Here is a 17,952-nt window from a genome sequence, read left to right on the forward strand (position 1 = left end):
ATTCTGACATTTCACATTCTTAAAATTAAAGTGGCGATCCTAACTGACCTAAAATTATAATTTTTAATAGGATTAAATGTCAGGAATTGTGAAAAACTGAGTTTAAATGTATTTGGCTAAGGTGTATGTAAACTTCCGACTAGAGGATACATAGAGGAGACATAGAGGAGACATAGAGGATACATAGAGGAGACATAGAGGAGACATAGAGGCTACATAGAGGAGACATAGAGGAGACATAGAGGAGACATAGAGGCTACATAGAGGAGACATAGAGGAGACATAGAGGCTACATAGAGGAGACATAGAGGAGACATAGAGGCTACATAGAGGAGACATAGAGGAGACATAGAGGGTACATAGAGGAGACATAGAGGAGACATAGAGGAGACATAGAGGCTACATAGAGGAGACATAGAGGAGACATAGAGGAGACATAGAGGATACATAGAGGAGACATAGAGGATACATAGAGGAGACATAGAGGATACATAGAGGATACATAGAGGAGACATAGAGGATACATAGAGGATACATAGAGGAGACATAGAGGATACATAGAGGATACATAGAGGAGACATGGAGGATACATAGAGGACACATAGAGGAGACATAGAGGAGACATAGAGGAGACATAGAGGATACATAGAGGATACATAGAGGAGACATAGAGGATACATAGAGGAGACATAGAGGACACATAGAGGAGACATAGAGGACACATAGAGGACACATAGAGGATATGATTGCCCTTAACACCCCCCCCCCCACCCCCCCCCCACCTCTCCAGCTGGTCACTGCGGTATCCCGGAGCAGATTGTGAACGGTCAGGCGATAGGGGAGAACTTCGGATACAGAGACACCGTGGTCTACCAGTGTAACCCTGGCTTCAGACTCATAGGATCCTCGGTCCGTATCTGCCAGCAGGATCACCTCTGGTCTGGACAGCTGCCGCTGTGTGTCTGTAAGTATTCACCCTCTACCCTACTGGTCTGTACATGTTGTTAAATCTATCCTACTGGTCTGAACATGTTGTTATATCTACCCTACTGGTTGTTATATCCCTCCTACTGGTCTGTACATGTTGTTATATCTACCCTACTGGTCTGTACATGTTGTTATATCTACCCTACTGGTCTGTACATGTTGTTATATCTACCCTACTGGTTGTTATATCTACCCTACTGGTCTGTACATGTTGTTATATCTACCCTACTGGTCTGTACATGTTGTTATATCTACCCTACTGGTCTGTACATGTTGTTATATATATCCTACTGGTTGTTATATCTACCCTACTGGTTGTTATATCTACCCTACTGGTCTGTACATGTTGTTATATCTACCCTACTGGTCTGTACATGTTGTTATATCTATCCTACTGGTTGTTATATCTACCCTACTGGTCTGTACATGTTGTTATATCTACCCTACTGGTCTGTACATGTTGTTATATCTACCCTACTGGTCTGTACATGTTGTTATATCTACCCTACTGGTTGTTATATCTACCCTACTGGTCTGTACATGTTGTTATATCTACCCTACTGGTCTGTACATGTTGTTATATCTATCCTACTGGTTGTTATATCTACCCTACTGGTTGTTATATCTACCCTACTGGTCTGTACATGTTGTTATATCTATCCTACTGGTTGTTATATCTACCCTACTGGTCTCTACATGTTGTTATATCTACCCTACTGGTCTGAACATGTTGTTATATCTATCCTACTGGTTGTTATATCCCTCCTACTGGTCTGTACATGTTGTTATATCTACCCTACTGGTCTGAACATGTTGTTATATCTACCCTACTGGTTGTTATATCTACCCTACTGGTCTGTACATGTTGTTATATCTACCCTACTGGTCTCTACATGTTGTTATATCTACCCTACTGGTCTGAACATGTTGTTATATCCACCCTACTGGTCTGAACATGTTGTTATATCTACCCTACTGGTTGTTATATCTACCCTACTGGTCTGAACATGTTGTTATATCCACCCTACTGGTCTGTACATGTTGTTATATCTACCCTACTGGTCTGTACATGTTGTTATATCCACCCTACTGGTCTGAACATGTTGTTATATCCACCCTACTGGTCTGAACATGTTGTTATATCTACCCTACTGGTTGTTATATCCACCCTACTGGTCTGTACATGTTGTTATATAAACCCTACTGGTCTGTACATGTTGTTATATCGACCCTACAGGTTGTTATATCTACCCTACTGGTTGTTATATCTATCCTACTGGTTGTTATATCTACCCTACTGGTCTGTACATGTTGTTATATCGACCCTACAGGTTGTTATATCTACCCTACTGGTTGTTATATCTATCCTACTGTTTGTTATATAAACCCAACTGGTCTGTACATGTTGTAATATCGACCCTACAGGTCTGTGTATTTGTTAGGTTATTTTTTGGGGCCTCCACCATCATAGTCCCCCAACCCCACCCACCCAACTTGACTCCACCCTCAACCCCACCCTGCCAACATGACTCCACCCTCAACCCCACCCAGCCAACATGACCGCCCCCAACCCCACCCAGACAACATGACCCCCCCCCCAACCCCACCAAGACAACATGACTCCACCCCCAACCTCCCATTATTGTCCCCCAACCAACATGACTCCACCCCCAACCCCACCCAGCCAACATGACTCCACCCCCAACCTCCAAATATAGTCCCCCAACCCCACCCAGCCAACATGACTCCACCCCCAACCCCACCCAGACAACATGACTCCACCCCCAACCTCCCAGTATAGTACCCCAACCCCACCCAGCCAACATGACTCCACCCCCAACCTCCCATCATATTCCCCCAACCACACCCAGCCAACATGACTCTACCCTCAATCTCCCATTCTAGTCCCCCAACCCCACCCAGCCAACATGACTCTACCCTCAATCTCCCATTCTAGTCCCCCAACCCCACCCAGCCAACATGACTCCACCCCCAATCTCCCATCATATTCCCCCAACCCCACCCAGCCAACATGACTCTACCCCCAACCCCACCCAGCCAACATGACTCCACCCCCAATCTCCCATCATATTCCCCCAACCCCACCCAGCCAACATGACTCTACCCCCAACCCCACCCAGCCAACATGACTCCACCCCCAACCTCCCATTATAGTCCCCCAACCCTGCCCAGCCAACATGACTCCACCCCCACCCCCACCCAGCCAACATGACTCTACCCCCAATCTCCCGTTATAGTCCCCCAACCCTACCCAACCAACATGACTCCACCCCCAACCTCCCATTATAGTCCCCCAACCCCACCCAGCCAACATGACTCCACCTCCAACCCCGCCCAGCCAACATGACTCCACCCCCAACCCCACCCAGCCAACATGACTCCACCCCCAACCCCACCCAGCCAACATGACTCCACCCCCAACCCCACCCAGCCAACATGACTCCACCCCCAACCCCACCCAGCCAACATGACTCCACCTCCAACCCCACCCAGCCAACATGACTCCACCCCCAACAACCCCACCCAGCCAACATGACTCCACCCCCAACCCCACCCAGCCAACATGACTCCACCCCAACCCCACCCAGCCAACATGACTCCACCCCCAACCCCACCCAGCCAACATGAGTCCACCCCCAACCCCACCCAGCCAACATGACTCCACCCCCAACCCCACCCAGCCAACATGACTCCACCCCCAACCCCACCCAGCCAACATGACTCTAATGAAAAGGCACAGCAACAGTGCCAAAAACACGAGTAGACTTGTTTACTTAACTTAATGCTTTGTATAAAATACGGATGCCCACAAGGGACATCCTGAATCTACTGATATTGATGTGAAGGTTTGTTTACAGTTGAATTGAAGTGTACAGTGAGCTTACTGCTGCTGTGTCAACAAATCTCTCTAGTTGACTTACGGAGGTTTTCTTCTTCACTACGAACATTATTCTATAGTCCATTTTCTATATCGTTTTCATCTTCATCAACATATAGAACTGGATCTCTCTGGGTGTTCCAAGGTTAATAGAATGGTAATGATATTGATGATGTGTTGAATATTCATCAGCTGTATTGAACTCCTGCCCCCCCTTTTACTGTGCTGCAGGCATAGAAATAGAATGACTAGAATGGGTAAACCCCCTTTTACTGTGCTGCAGGCATAGAAATAGAATGACTAGAATGTTTGAACCCCCCCCCCCCTTTTTACTGTGCTGCAGGCATAGAAATAGAATGACTAGAATGGGTAAACCCCCTTTTACTGTGCTGCAGGCATAGAAATAGAATGACTAGAATGGGTAAACTCCCTTTTACTGTGCTGCAGGCATAGAAATAGAATGACTAGAATGGGTAAACCCCCTTTTACTGTGCTGCAGGCATAGAATTAGAATGACTAGAATGGGTGAACCCCCCCTTTACTGTGCGGCAGGCATAGAAATAGAATGACTAGAATGGGTGAACCCTCCCTTTTACTGTGCTGCAGGCATAGAAATGGAATGTCTAGAATGGGTGAACCCCACCCTTTTACTGTGCTGCAGGCATAGAAATAGAATGACTAGAATGGGTGAACCCCCCCTTTTACTGTGCTGCAGGCATAGAAATAGAATGACTAGAATGGGTGAACCCCCCCTTTTACTGTGCTGCAGGCATAGAAATAGAATGACTAGAATGGTTGAACCCCCCCCCCCCCCTTTACTGTGCTGCAGGCATCGAAATAGAATGACTAGAATGGGTGAACACCCCCCCTCCCCTCTCCCCCCTTTTTTTGAACGAGGGATATTCAATTGTTACCCTACGAGGTCCGGAGTAATTCTGTTTTTTTTCTGTTCGAACTGGAAATGAATTGCAAACCCAACCTGGTGTCCCAGATCTAAAGCAGTCCTCTAATAGAGGGGTTGAGTAACTAAACAGACCAGTGGAACTGGCTTGGAGGTCCAGATTAGACCAAGACAATGTCACTAGAACACCGATGGGGATACTCAATATGGCCCATGTCGTTTCCATATATATTTTTCCAGTAATTGTATGTTTTATGTGTGCAGCAATCACATGTGGCCATCCAGGCAGTCCCATCTATGGGAGAACTACAGGGGACGGATTCAACTACAACGATGTGGTCAGCTTCTTCTGTAACCAAGGTTACGTACTGGAGGGAGTGTCCAGAGCCCAGTGCCAGGCGAGTCGCCAGTGGAGTCAACAACCACCTTCATGTAGAGGTGGGTAGCAGGCAGTGGAGTCAACAGTGGAGTGGAGTCTACCTTCGTGTAGAGGTGGGGAGCAGGCAGTGGAGTCAACAGCCACCTGTAGAGGTGGGGAGCAGGCAGTGGAGGTGGGTAGATAATAGACAGTAACAGCAGTATACTGTAGGTAGGGGTAAAGGATAGATAATAGACAGTAACAGCAGTATACTGTAGGTAGGGGTAAAGGATAGATAATAGACAGTAACAGCAGTATACTGTAGGTAGGGGTAAAGGATAGATAATAGACAGTAACAGCAGGATACTGTAGGTAGGGGTAAAGGATAGATAATAGACAGTAACAGCAGGATACTGTAGGTAGGGGTAAAGTAACTAGACAACAGGATAGATAATAAACACTAACAGCAGTATGTGTGAAGAGTATGAAAGTGTGTGTGTGTGTGTGTGTGTGTGTGTGTGTGTGTGTGTGTGTGTGTGTGTGTGTGTGTGTGTGTGTGTGTGTGGGTGTGGCATCAATGTGTGTGTGGCGTCAATGAATGTGTGTGTGTGTGTTGGGGAGTTGATGTGAGCCATGACCCCGCCTTTCAAAGCATTTCATTGGCTACAGAAACAGCAGAGCACAGACACCTAACACCTATAGCCTACAGTACATCTCTGGAAAATAAACAAGTCATTTTAAGCCTCATTAGTATTTAAAATACTTCATAATATAGCACGGGGTACATCCAAGTGCAGATGAGCCATTCATCGTCGTATAAACAGGAGCAGGCTGTGATTTGTGTCATTTCAGCCATTCATCGTCGTAGAAACAGGAGCAGGCTGTGGTTTGTGTCATTTCAGCCATTTATCGTCGTAGAAACAGGAGCAGGCTGCGATTTGTGTCATTTCAGCCATTTATCGTCGTAGAAACAGGAGCAGGCTGCGATTTGTGTCATTTCAGCCATTTATCGTCGTAGAAACAGGAGCAGGCTGCGATTTGTGTCATTTCAGCCATTCATCGTCGTAGAAACAGGAGCAGGCTGCGATTTGTGTCATTTCAGCCATTCATCATCGTATAAACAGGAGCAGGCTGCGATTTGTGTCATTTCAGCGATTCTATTATTAACTGGCAATTGAACACAGACGACACTTGACAGATACCACAGATAGCACTTCCTAGTGACTAGTTCATCCAGATGGAATATGTTGTATTGTCTGAGCTTCACATGGGGGGGGGGGGGGGGGCTGGGGGGGGGGACAGTTAGATCTATGGTATGACGATGGTAGATAGGTAAATATATACGTTCATTAGGGGAATTGTAGCCTGGTCCCAGATCTGTTTGTGCTTCCTAGGAGTTGTCAAGACGGTACGAGCGGATCTGAGACCAGGCTAGGGGGGAAATATTGACACAGTTTTGACAATCGTTGTTATTGATACAATAGTTGTTATTGATACAATAGTTGTTATTGATACAATAGTTGTTATTGATACAGTAGTTGTTATTGATACAATAGTTTTTATTGATACAGTAGTTGTTATTGATACAATAGTTTTTATTGATACAATAGTTTTGACAATCGTTGTTATTGATACAGTCAATAGTTGTTATTGATACAATAGTTGTTATTGATACAATAGTTTTGACAATAGTTGTTATTGATACAATAGCTGTTATTGATACAATAGTTGTTATTGATACAATAGTTGTTATTGATACAGTAGTTGTTATTGATACAATAGTTGTTATTGATACAATAGTTGTTATTGATACAATAGTTTTGACAATAGTTGTTATTGATACAATAGCTGTTATTGATACAATAGTTGTTATTGATACAATAGTTGTTATTGATACAGTAGTTGTTATTGATACAATAGTTGTTATTGATACAATAGTTGTTATTGATACAGTAGTTGTTATTGATACAATAGTTTTTATTGATACAGTAGTTGTTATTGATACAATAGTTTTTATTGATACAATAGTTTTGACAATCGTTGTTATTGATACAGTCAATAGTTGTTATTGATACAATAGCTGTTATTGATACAATAGTTGTTATTGATACAGTAGTTGTTATTGATACAATAGTTGTTATTGATACAATAGTTGTTATTGATACAATCGTTGTTATTGATACAATAGTTGTTATTGATACAATAGTTGTTATTGATACAGTAGTTGTTATTGATACAGTCAATAGTTATTATTGATACAATAGTTGTTATTGATACAGTCAATAGTTATTATTGATACAATAGTTGTTATTGATACAATAGTTGTTATTGATACAATAGTAGTTATTGATACAGTAGTTTTGACAATAGTTGTTATTGATACAATAGTTGTTATTGATACAGTCAATAGTTGTTATTGATACAGTAGTTGTTATTGATACAATAGTTGTTATTGATACAGTCAATAGTTGTTAATGATACAGTAGTTGTTATTGATACAATAGTTGTTATTGATACAATCGTTGTTATTGATACAATAGTTGTTAATGATAAAATAGTTTTGACAAATAGTTATTATAGATATATTTGTATTAACAGTGATATAATGTTATTAATGTGTTTTACTTCTCTCCAGTGGTGAACTGCACAGACCCTGGCATCCCAGCTAACTCCATCAGGGAGAGTAAGATAGAGCAGGGTGATTTCACCCTGGGCAGTGTGGTGTTCTACACCTGTAACCCTGGATACTACCTGTTCGGTTCCTCTGCACTGACCTGTCAACCTATTGGCCACTGGGACAAACCTCTACCTGAATGTCTTGGTACGTTGTCTGTTTTCTCTTCACAACTTGTTGAAACTACAGATGTGGGATCTTTATTTGATCACTGTTTTGTTGCTGAGGAAATGCAGATGAGCTTCGTGAATTTTTTTTCTTCACACAAATTCACTATAAACCAGCTCTGTCACACGGTTGTATTAACAGTATTCCACTTTAACATGTGGCCTCATTTTGACCCCCTCCCCCCGATCAATCAACATAATGGACTATACATTCAAATCCTGTTGCTGCAGGATTATTTTGCTGCCACGACACAGGTCAAATTAAGATCCTACACCTGTACCACACACCCACAACTACTGAGGTGCAAGAGGAGGAGACTAGAGATAAAAAAGGAAGCCTATGCACACCAAAGGTTGATGCACAGTTCTCATTTAGCGCGCAATAGTACTTATCTTTTGCTGTGAGTGACATCCATCAAAGCATTTCTCCACGATCTCCCTGTTGTTCTAGCCATGTGTTTGATCCTTAATGGACTTGATTTGTATAGGTTACAAATGTGTGTAACCAACTTCTGTCTAAATGCGAATGACCTAATAAAGGCTGACTGTAATGGCGATACTGACCGACAGTATACACTCTTTAAAAAAAAGGTAGAACCCTATTGAGTTCCATTTTAGAACCCTTTCTGATCGAGAGTTCTACATGGAACCCAAAAGGGTTCTCCTATGATGACAGCCAAAGAAACCGTTTTGGAATCATTTTTTTCTAAGAGTGTTGTGTTAATGATGACTACATCCCAAATGGCACCCCATTCCCTATACAGGGGCAATAGGGCTATAGTTAAAAGTAGTGCACTACTTAAGGAATAGGGGTGCCATTTGGGACACAAACAGTGTTAATGAGCCATAACAATCTGACTGTTGGCTATGGGGAATGATATTGTGTGTTATAGAGGAGGACTGTGGGAACCCTGGCTCTCCTCCCTACGGTACCATGGTTGGGGACAAGTTCTCGTTTGGCTCCACGGTACAGTACTCCTGTTCAGGGGACCGAGAGCTGATTGGAGAGTCATCACTCACCTGTCAAATCAATGGACACTGGAGTGGACCCATACCTCACTGTTCAGGTAAGGACCATTACCTCACTGTTCAGGTAAGGACCATTACCTCACTGTTCAGGTAAGGACCCACACCTCACTGTTCAGGGAAGGACCAATACCTCACTGTTCAGGGAAGGACCCATACCTCACTGTTCAGGTAAGGACCATTACCTCACTGTTCAGGTAAGGACCATTAGCTCACTGTTCAGGTAAGGACCATTTCCTCACTGTTCAGGTAAGGACCATTACCTCACTGTTCAGGTAAGGACCATTACTCCACTGTTCAGGTAAGGACCATTACCTCACTGTTCAGGTAAGGACCATTACCTCACTGTTCAGGTAAGGACCATTACCTCACTGTTCGGGGAAGGACCCACACCTCACTGTTCAGGTAAGGACCATTACCTCACTGTTCAGGGAATGACCCATACCTCACTGTTCAGGGAAGGACCCACACCTCACTGTTCAGGTAAGGACCATTACCTCACTGTTCAGGGAATGACCCATACCTCACTGTTTAGGGAATGACCCATACCTCACTGTTTAGGGAATGACCCATACCTCACTGTTTAGGGAATGACCCATACCTCACTGTTCAGGGAATGACCCATACCTCACTGTTCAGGGAATGACCCATACCTCACTGTTCAGGGAATGACCCATACCTCACTGTTCAGGGAAGGACCATTACCTCACTGTTCAGGGAATGACCATTACCTCACTGTTCAGGGAATGACCCATACCTCACTGTTCAGGGAAGGACCATTACCTCACTGTTCAGGGAATGACCCATACCTCACTGTTCAGGGAATGACCCATACCTCACTGTTCAGGGAATGACCCATACCTCACTGTTCAGGGAAGGACCATTACCTCACTGTTCAGGGAATGACCCATACCTCACTGTTCAGGGAAGGACCATTACCTCACTGTTCAGGGAATGACCCATACCTCACTGTTCAGGGAAGGACCATTACCTCACTGTTCAGGGAAGGACCATTACCTCACTGTTCAGGGAATGACCCATACCTCACTGTTCAGGGAAGGACCATTACCTCACTGTTCAGGGAATGACCCATACCTCACTGTTCAGGGAATGACCCATACCTCACTGTTCAGGGAATGACCCATACCTCACTGTTCAGGGAAGGACCATTACCTCACTGTTCAGGGAAGAACCATTACCTCACTGTTCAGGGAAGGACCATTACCTCACTGTTCAGGGAATGACCCATACCTCACTGTTCAGGGAATGACCCATACCTCACTGTTCAGGGAAGGACCATTACCTCACTGTTCAGGGAAGGACCATTACCTCACTGTTCAGGGAAGGACCCATACCTCACTGTTCAGGGAAGGACCATTACCTCACTGTTCAGGGAAGGACCATTACCTCACTGTTCAGGGAAGGACCATTACCTCACTGTTCAGGGAAGGACCATTACCTCACTGTTCAGGGAAGGACCATTACCTCACTGTTCATATTTATGTGATTTAGATGTTCTCTGAGCAGCTTCTCCAGGTTGTCATGGAGACTGTTCACCTTGATGTTTATGTGATTTAGATGTTCTCTGAGCAGCTTCTCCAGGTTGTCATGGAGACTGTTCACCTTGATGTTTATTTGATTTAGATGTTCTCTGAGCAGCTTCTCCAGGTTGTCATGGAGACTGTTCACCTTGATGTTTATGTGATTTAGATGTTCTCTGAGCAGCTTCTCCAGGTTGTCATGGAGACTGTTCACCTTGATGTTTATGTGATTTAGATGTTCTCTGAGCAGCTTCTCCAGGTTGTCATGGAGACAGTTCACCTTGATGTTTATGTGATTTAGATGTTCTCTGAGCAGCTTCTCCAGGTTGTCATGGAGACTGTTCACCTTGATGTTTATGTGATTTAGATGTTCTCTGAGCAGCTTCTCCAGGTTGTCATGGAGACAGTTCACCTTGATGTTTATGTGATTTAGATGTTCTCTGAGCAGCTTCTCCAGGTTGTCATGGAGACTGTTCACCTTGATGTTTATGTGATTTAGATGTTCTCTGAGCAGCTTCTCCAGGTTGTCATGGAGACTGTTCACCTTGATGTTTATGTGATTTAGATGTTCTCTGAGCAGCTTCTCCAGGTTGTCATGGAGACTGTTCACCTTGATGTTTATGTGATTTAGATGTTCTCTGAGCAGCTTCTCCAGGTTGTCATGGAGACTGTTCACCTTGATGTTTATGTGATTTAGATGTTCTCTGAGCAGCTTCTCCAGGTTGTCATGGAGACTGTTCACCTTGATGTTTATGTGATTTAGATGTTCTCTGAGCAGCTTCTCCAGGTTGTCATGGAGACTGTTCACCTTGATGTTTATGTGATTTAGATGTTCTCTGAGCAGCTTCTCCAGGTTGTCATGGAGACAGTTCACCTTGATGTTTATTTGATATAGATGTTCTATGATCAGCTTCTCCAGGTTGTCATGGAGACTGTTCACCTTGATGTTTATTTGATATAGATGTTCTATGATCAGCTTCTCCAGGTTGTCATGGAGACTGTTCACCTTGATGTTTATGTGATTTAGATGTTCTCTGAGCAGCTTCTCCAGGTTGTCATGGAGACTGTTCACCTTGATGTTTATTTGATTTAGATGTTCTCTGAGCAGCTTCTCCAGGTTGTCATGGAGACTGTTCACCTTGATGTTTATTTGATATAGATGTTCTATGATCAGCTTCTCCAGGTTGTCATGGAGACTGTTCACCTTGATGTTTATTTGATTTAGATGTTCTCTGAGCAGCTTCTCCAGGTTGTCATGGAGACTGTTCACCTTGATGTTTATTTGATATAGATGTTCTATGATCAGCTTCTCCAGGTTGTCATGGAGACTGTTCACCTTGATGTTTATTTGATTTAGATGTTCTCTGAGCAGCTTCTCCAGGTTGTCATGGAGACTGTTCACCTTGATGTTTATTTGATTTAGATGTTCTCTGAGCAGCTTCTCCAGGTTGTCATGGAGACTGATGATGAAGCGAGTCTCCATCTGGTTACTTTCCTCCAGACCTTTAGCAGCAGACGGCTCACGTACAGTTAGCATTGCCTACTGGTTTTAATGTCATTTAAATGAACTTTAGGAAGTTTAAAACAACAATTTTACATCTTGTTTTCAAAGTTTGGTGTAAGCTGTTCACTAATCGGAAGTTGTATATATATTTAAATGTGTGGCTGAGATGGGGTTTAATGCTTAAGAGGACGTGAACGATGCTGAATGGGCGTAAACAAAGAAGAGCTCTCTAGGAAGTGTGAAAATCTCATCAAAATCTTTTCGAAGGGCGTTTTCTCCCACTTGTCTCTGAAGTGGGGTAACAAGTCTATCTAATTTCAAAAGTAAAACATGTTTCCTCCATCTACATTTTATGAGGTAAAACCGCTGAGTCTGTACTTTCATAAAATGTATTAATTTTTTTTTGAGAAATCTGGATACGTATGGCTGTAAAACAATACAGTCACTACAATGTGCTGTGATGTGAGTCTACAAAACATTAGGAACGCCTGCTCTTTCCATGACATACTGTGATGTGACAGTACACAGTGAGTCTACAAAACATTAGGAACGCCTGCTCTTTCCATGACATAGACTGACGAGGTCAGTGGCGACCCTTGAACCTGACATTTCTAGCAACAAAACGAAGGGGGGGGGGGGCTATTTTGCATGTTATTTTGGCAATAATACATATCACATATCAATAATACATATCACATAGCAATAATACATATCACATAGCAATAATACATATCACATATCAATAATACATATCACATATCAATAATACATATCACATATCAATAATACATATCACATATCAATAATACATATCACATAGCAATAATACATATCACATAGCAATAATACATATCACATATCAATAATACATATCACATATCAATAATACATATCACATAGCAATAATACATATCACATATCAATAATACATATCACATATCAATAATACATATCAAATGCAGGTGTTTCAGCCTAGCTCAGTGCTTTCTGTGGTGGTGGGGTGAGCCTGTGTAAAATACAGGTGTTTCAGCCTAGCTCAGTGCTTTCTGTGGTGGTGGGGCAAGCCTGTGTAAAATGCAGGTGTTTCAGCCTAGCTTAGTGCTTTCTGTGGTGGTGGGGCAAGCCTGTGTAAAATGCAGGTGTTTCAGCCTAGCTCAGTGCTTTCTGTGGTGGTGGGGTGAGCCTGTGTAAAATACAGGTGTTTCAGCCTAGCTTAGTGCTTTCTGTGGTGGTGGGGCAAGCCTGTGTAAAATGCAGGTGTTTCAGCCTAGCTCAGTGCTTTCTGTGGTGGTGGGGTGAGCCTGTGTCAAATACAGGTGTTTCAGCCTAGCTTAGTGCTTTCTGTGGTGGTGGGGTGAGCCTGTGTCAAATACAGGTGTTTCAGCCTAGCTTAGTGCTTTCTGTGGTGGTGGGGTGAGCCTGTGTAAAATACAGGTGTTTCAGCCTAGCTCAGTGCTTTCTGTGGTGGTGGGGTGAGCCTGTGTCAAATACAGGTGTTTCAGCCTAGCTCAGTGCTTTCTGTGGTGGTGGGGTGAGCCTGTGTCAAATACAGGTGTTTCAGCCTAGCTCGGTGCTTTCTGTGGTGGTGGGGTGAGCCTGTGTAAAATACAGGTGTTTCAGCCTAGCTTAGTGCTTTCTGTGGTGGTGGGGTGAGCCTGTGTAAAATACAGGTGTTTCAGCCTAGCTCAGTGCTTTCTGTGGTGGTGGGGCAAGCCTGTGTAAAATGCAGGTGTTTCAGCCTAGCTCAGTGCTTTCTGTGGTGGTGGGGCAAGCCTGTGTAAAATGCAGGTGTTTCAGCCTAGCTCAGTGCTTTCTGTGGTGGGGCAAGCCTGTCTAAAATACAGGTGTTTCAGCCTAGCTTAGCAGTTCAATGTCTCAGACACGCGACGTAGAGGCAGAGTCTACAGGAAATCACGGACAAACTAAACACCTTCTTTTCTTTGAGGATAATACAGTGCCACCGCCGCGGCCCTCCAACAAGGACTGTGCCCCCCTGTATATAGCCTCCACATTGACTCTGTACCGATACCCCCTGTATAGAGTCTCCACATTGACTCTGTACCGGTACCCCCTGTATATAGTCTCCACATTGACTCTGTACTGGTACACCCTGTATATAGTCTCCATATTGACTCTGTACCGGTACCCCTGTATATAGCATCCACATTGACTCTGTACCGGTACCCCCTGTATATAGTCTCCACATTGACTCTGTACCAGTACCCCCTGTATATAGCCTCCACATTGACTCTGTACCGGTACCCCTGTATATAGCCTCCACATTGACTCTGCACCGGTACCCCCTGTATATAGCCTCCACATTGACTCTGTACCGTAATACCCTGTATATAGCCTCCACATTGACTCTGTACCGGTACCCCTGTATATAGCATCCACATTGACTCTGTACCGGTACCCCCTGTATATAGTCTCCACATTGACTCTGTACCGGTACCCCCTGTATATAGCCTCCACATTGACTCTGTACCAGTACCCCCTGTATATAGCCTCCACATTGACTCTGTACCGGTACCCCCTGTATATAGCATCCACATTGACTCTGTACCGGTACCACCCTGTATATAACCTCCACATTGACTCTGTACCGGTACCCCCTGTATATAGCCTCCACATTGACTCTGTACTGGTACCCCCTGTATATAGCCTCCACATTGACTCTGTACCGATACCCCCTGTATATAGCCTCCACATTGACTCTGTACCGGTACCCCATGTATATATCCTCCACATTGACTCTGTACCGGTACCCCCTGTATATAGCCTCCACATTGACTCTGTACCGGTACCCCCTGTATATAGCCTCCACATTGACTCTGTACTGGTACCCCCTGTATATAGCCTCCACATTGACTCTGTACTGGTACCCCCTGTATATAGCCTCCACATTGACTCTGTACTGGTACCCCCTGTATATAGCCTCCACATTGACTCTGTACCGGTACCCCCTGTATATAGTCTCCACATTGACTCTGTACCGGTACCCCCTGTATAAAGTCTCCACATTGACTCTGTACCGGTACCCCTGTATATAGCATCCACATTGACTCTGTACCGGTACCCCCTGTATATAGCCTCCACATTGACTCTGTACCGATACCCCCTGTATATAGCCTCCACATTGACTCTGCACCAGTACCCCCTGTATATAGCCTCCACATTGACTCTGTACCGTAATACCCTGTATATAGCCTCCACATTGACTCTGTACCGGTACCCCTGTATATAGCCTCCACATTGACTCTGTACCGGTACCACCCTGTATATAACCTCCACATTGACTCTGTACCGGTACCCCTGTATATAGCATCCACATTGACTCTGTACCGGTACCCCCTGTATATAGTCTCCACATTGACTCTGTACCGGTACCCCCTGTATATAGCCTCCACATTAGCTCTGTACCAGTACCCCCTGTATATAGCCTCCACATTGACTCTGTACCGGTACCCCCTGTATATAGCATCCACATTGACTCTGTACCGGTACCACCCTGTATATAACCTCCACATTGACTCTGTACAGGGTACCCCCTGTATATAGCCTCCACATTGACTCTGTACCGGTACCCCCTGTATATAGCCTCCACATTGACTCTGTACTGGTACCCCATGTATATAGCCTCCACATTGACTCTGTACCGTAATACCCTGTATATAGCCTCCACATTGACTCTGTACTGGTACCCCCTGTATATAGCCTCCACATTGACTCTGTACTGGTACCCCCTGTATATAGCCTCCACATTGACTCTGTACTGGTACCCCCTGTATATAGCCTCCACATTGACTCTGTACCGGTACCCCATGTATATAGCCTCCACATTGACTCTGTACCGGTACCCCCTGTATATAGCCTCCACATTGACTCTGTACCGGTACCCCATGTATATAGCCTCCACATTGACTCTGTACCGGTACCCCATGTATATATCCTCCACATTGATTCTGTACCGGTACCCCCTGTATATAGTCTCCACATTGACTCTGTACCGGTACCCCCTGTATATAGTCTCCACATTGACTCTGTACCGGTACCCCTGTATATAGCATCCACATTGACTCTGTACCGGTACCCCCTGTATATAGCCTCCACATTGACTCTGTACCGATACCCCCTGTATATAGCCTCCACATTGACTCTGTACCGTAATACCCTGTATATAGCCTCCACCTTGACTCTGTACCGGTACCCCTGTATATAGCCTCCACATTGACTCTGTACCGGTACCCCTGTATATAGCCTCCACATTGACTCTGCACCGGTACCACCCTGTATATAACCTCCACATTGACTCTGTACCGGTACCCCTGTATATAGCATCCACATTGACTCTGTACCGGTACCCCCTGTATATAGTCTCCACATTGACTCTGTACCGGTACCCCCTGTATATAGCCTCCACATTGACTCTGTACCAGTACCCCCTGTATATAGCCTCCACATTGACTCTGTACCGGTACCCCCTGTATATAGCATCCACATTGACTCTGTACCGGTACCACCCTGTATATAACCTCCACATTGACTCTGTACAGGGTACACCCTGTATATAGCCTCCACATTGACTCTGTACCGGTACTCCCTGTATATAGCCTCCACATTGACTCTGTACTGGTACCCCCTGTATATAGCCTCCACATTGACTCTGTACTGGTACCCCCTGTATATAGCCTCCACATTGACTCTGTACTGGTACCCCCTGTATATAGCCTCCACATTGACTCTGTACCGGTACCCCCTGTATATAGTCTCCACATTGACTCTGTACCGGTACCTCCTGTATATAGTCTCCACATTGACTCTGTACCGGTACCCCTGTATATAGCATCCACATTGACTCTGTACCGGTACCCCTGTATATAGCCTCCACATTGACTCTGTACCGATACCCCCTGTATATAGCCTCCACATTGACTCTGTACCGTAATACCCTGTATATAGCCTCCACCTTGACTCTGTACCGGTACCCCTGTATATAGCCTCCACATTGACTCTGTACCGGTACCCCTGTATATAGCCTCCACATTGACTCTGCACCGGTACCACCCTGTATATAACCTCCACATTGACTCTGTACCGGTACCCCTGTATATAGCATCCACATTGACTCTGTACCGGTACCCCCTGTATATAGTCTCCACATTGACTCTGTACCGGTACCCCCTGTATATAGCCTCCACATTGACTCTGTACCAGTACCCCCTGTATATAGCCTCCACATTGACTCTGTACCGGTACCCCCCTGTATATAGCATCCACATTGACTCTGTACCGGTACCACCCTGTATATAACCTCCACATTGACTCTGTACAGGGTACACCCTGTATATAGCCTCCACATTGACTCTGTACTGGTACCCCCTGTATATAGCCTCCACATTGACTCTGTACTGGTACCCCCTGTATATAGCCTCCACATTGACTCTGTACCGGTACCCCTGTATATAGCCTCCACATTGACTCTGTACCGTAACACCCTGTATATAGCCTCCACATTGACTCTGTACCGGTACCCCATGTATATATCCTCCACATTGACTCTGTACCGGTACCCCCTGTTTATAGCCTCCACATTGACTCTGTACCAGTACCCCTGTATATGGCCTCCACATTGACTCTGTACCGGTACCCCCTGTATATAGCATCCACATTGACTCTGTACCGGTACCCCCTGTATATAGCCTCCACATTGACTCTGTACCGTAACACCCTGTATATAGCCTCCACATTGACTCTGTACCAGTACCCCATGTATATAGCATCCACATTGACTCTGTACCGGTACACCCTGTATATAGCCTCCACATTGACTCTGTACCGGTACCCCCCTGTATATAGCCTCCACATTGACTCTGTACCGGTACCCCTGTATAT

At 44.7% G+C, this 17,952-nt stretch overlaps 1 protein-coding gene across 1 annotated transcript in view; it reads left to right on the forward strand.

The window, feature by feature from the left end:
- The window catches only part of LOC116370990 (CUB and sushi domain-containing protein 3-like), a gene marked incomplete at its 5' end in the record, with an annotated part of 257,751 nt that overhangs the window by 125,579 nt on the left and 114,220 nt on the right, over nucleotides 1-17,952 (forward strand). The window contains 4 exons of the mRNA XM_031819925.1: nucleotides 791-964; nucleotides 5,052-5,225; nucleotides 7,781-7,966; nucleotides 8,880-9,053. Of these exons, the coding sequence (XP_031675785.1) occupies nucleotides 791-964; nucleotides 5,052-5,225; nucleotides 7,781-7,966; nucleotides 8,880-9,053 (708 nt within the window). The remainder of the gene's footprint in view (nucleotides 1-790; nucleotides 965-5,051; nucleotides 5,226-7,780; nucleotides 7,967-8,879; nucleotides 9,054-17,952) is intronic.

This window comes from Oncorhynchus kisutch, unplaced genomic scaffold (genome assembly GCF_002021735.2).
Source record: "Oncorhynchus kisutch isolate 150728-3 unplaced genomic scaffold, Okis_V2 scaffold2879, whole genome shotgun sequence".
Taxonomy (NCBI): domain Eukaryota; kingdom Metazoa; phylum Chordata; class Actinopteri; order Salmoniformes; family Salmonidae; genus Oncorhynchus; species Oncorhynchus kisutch.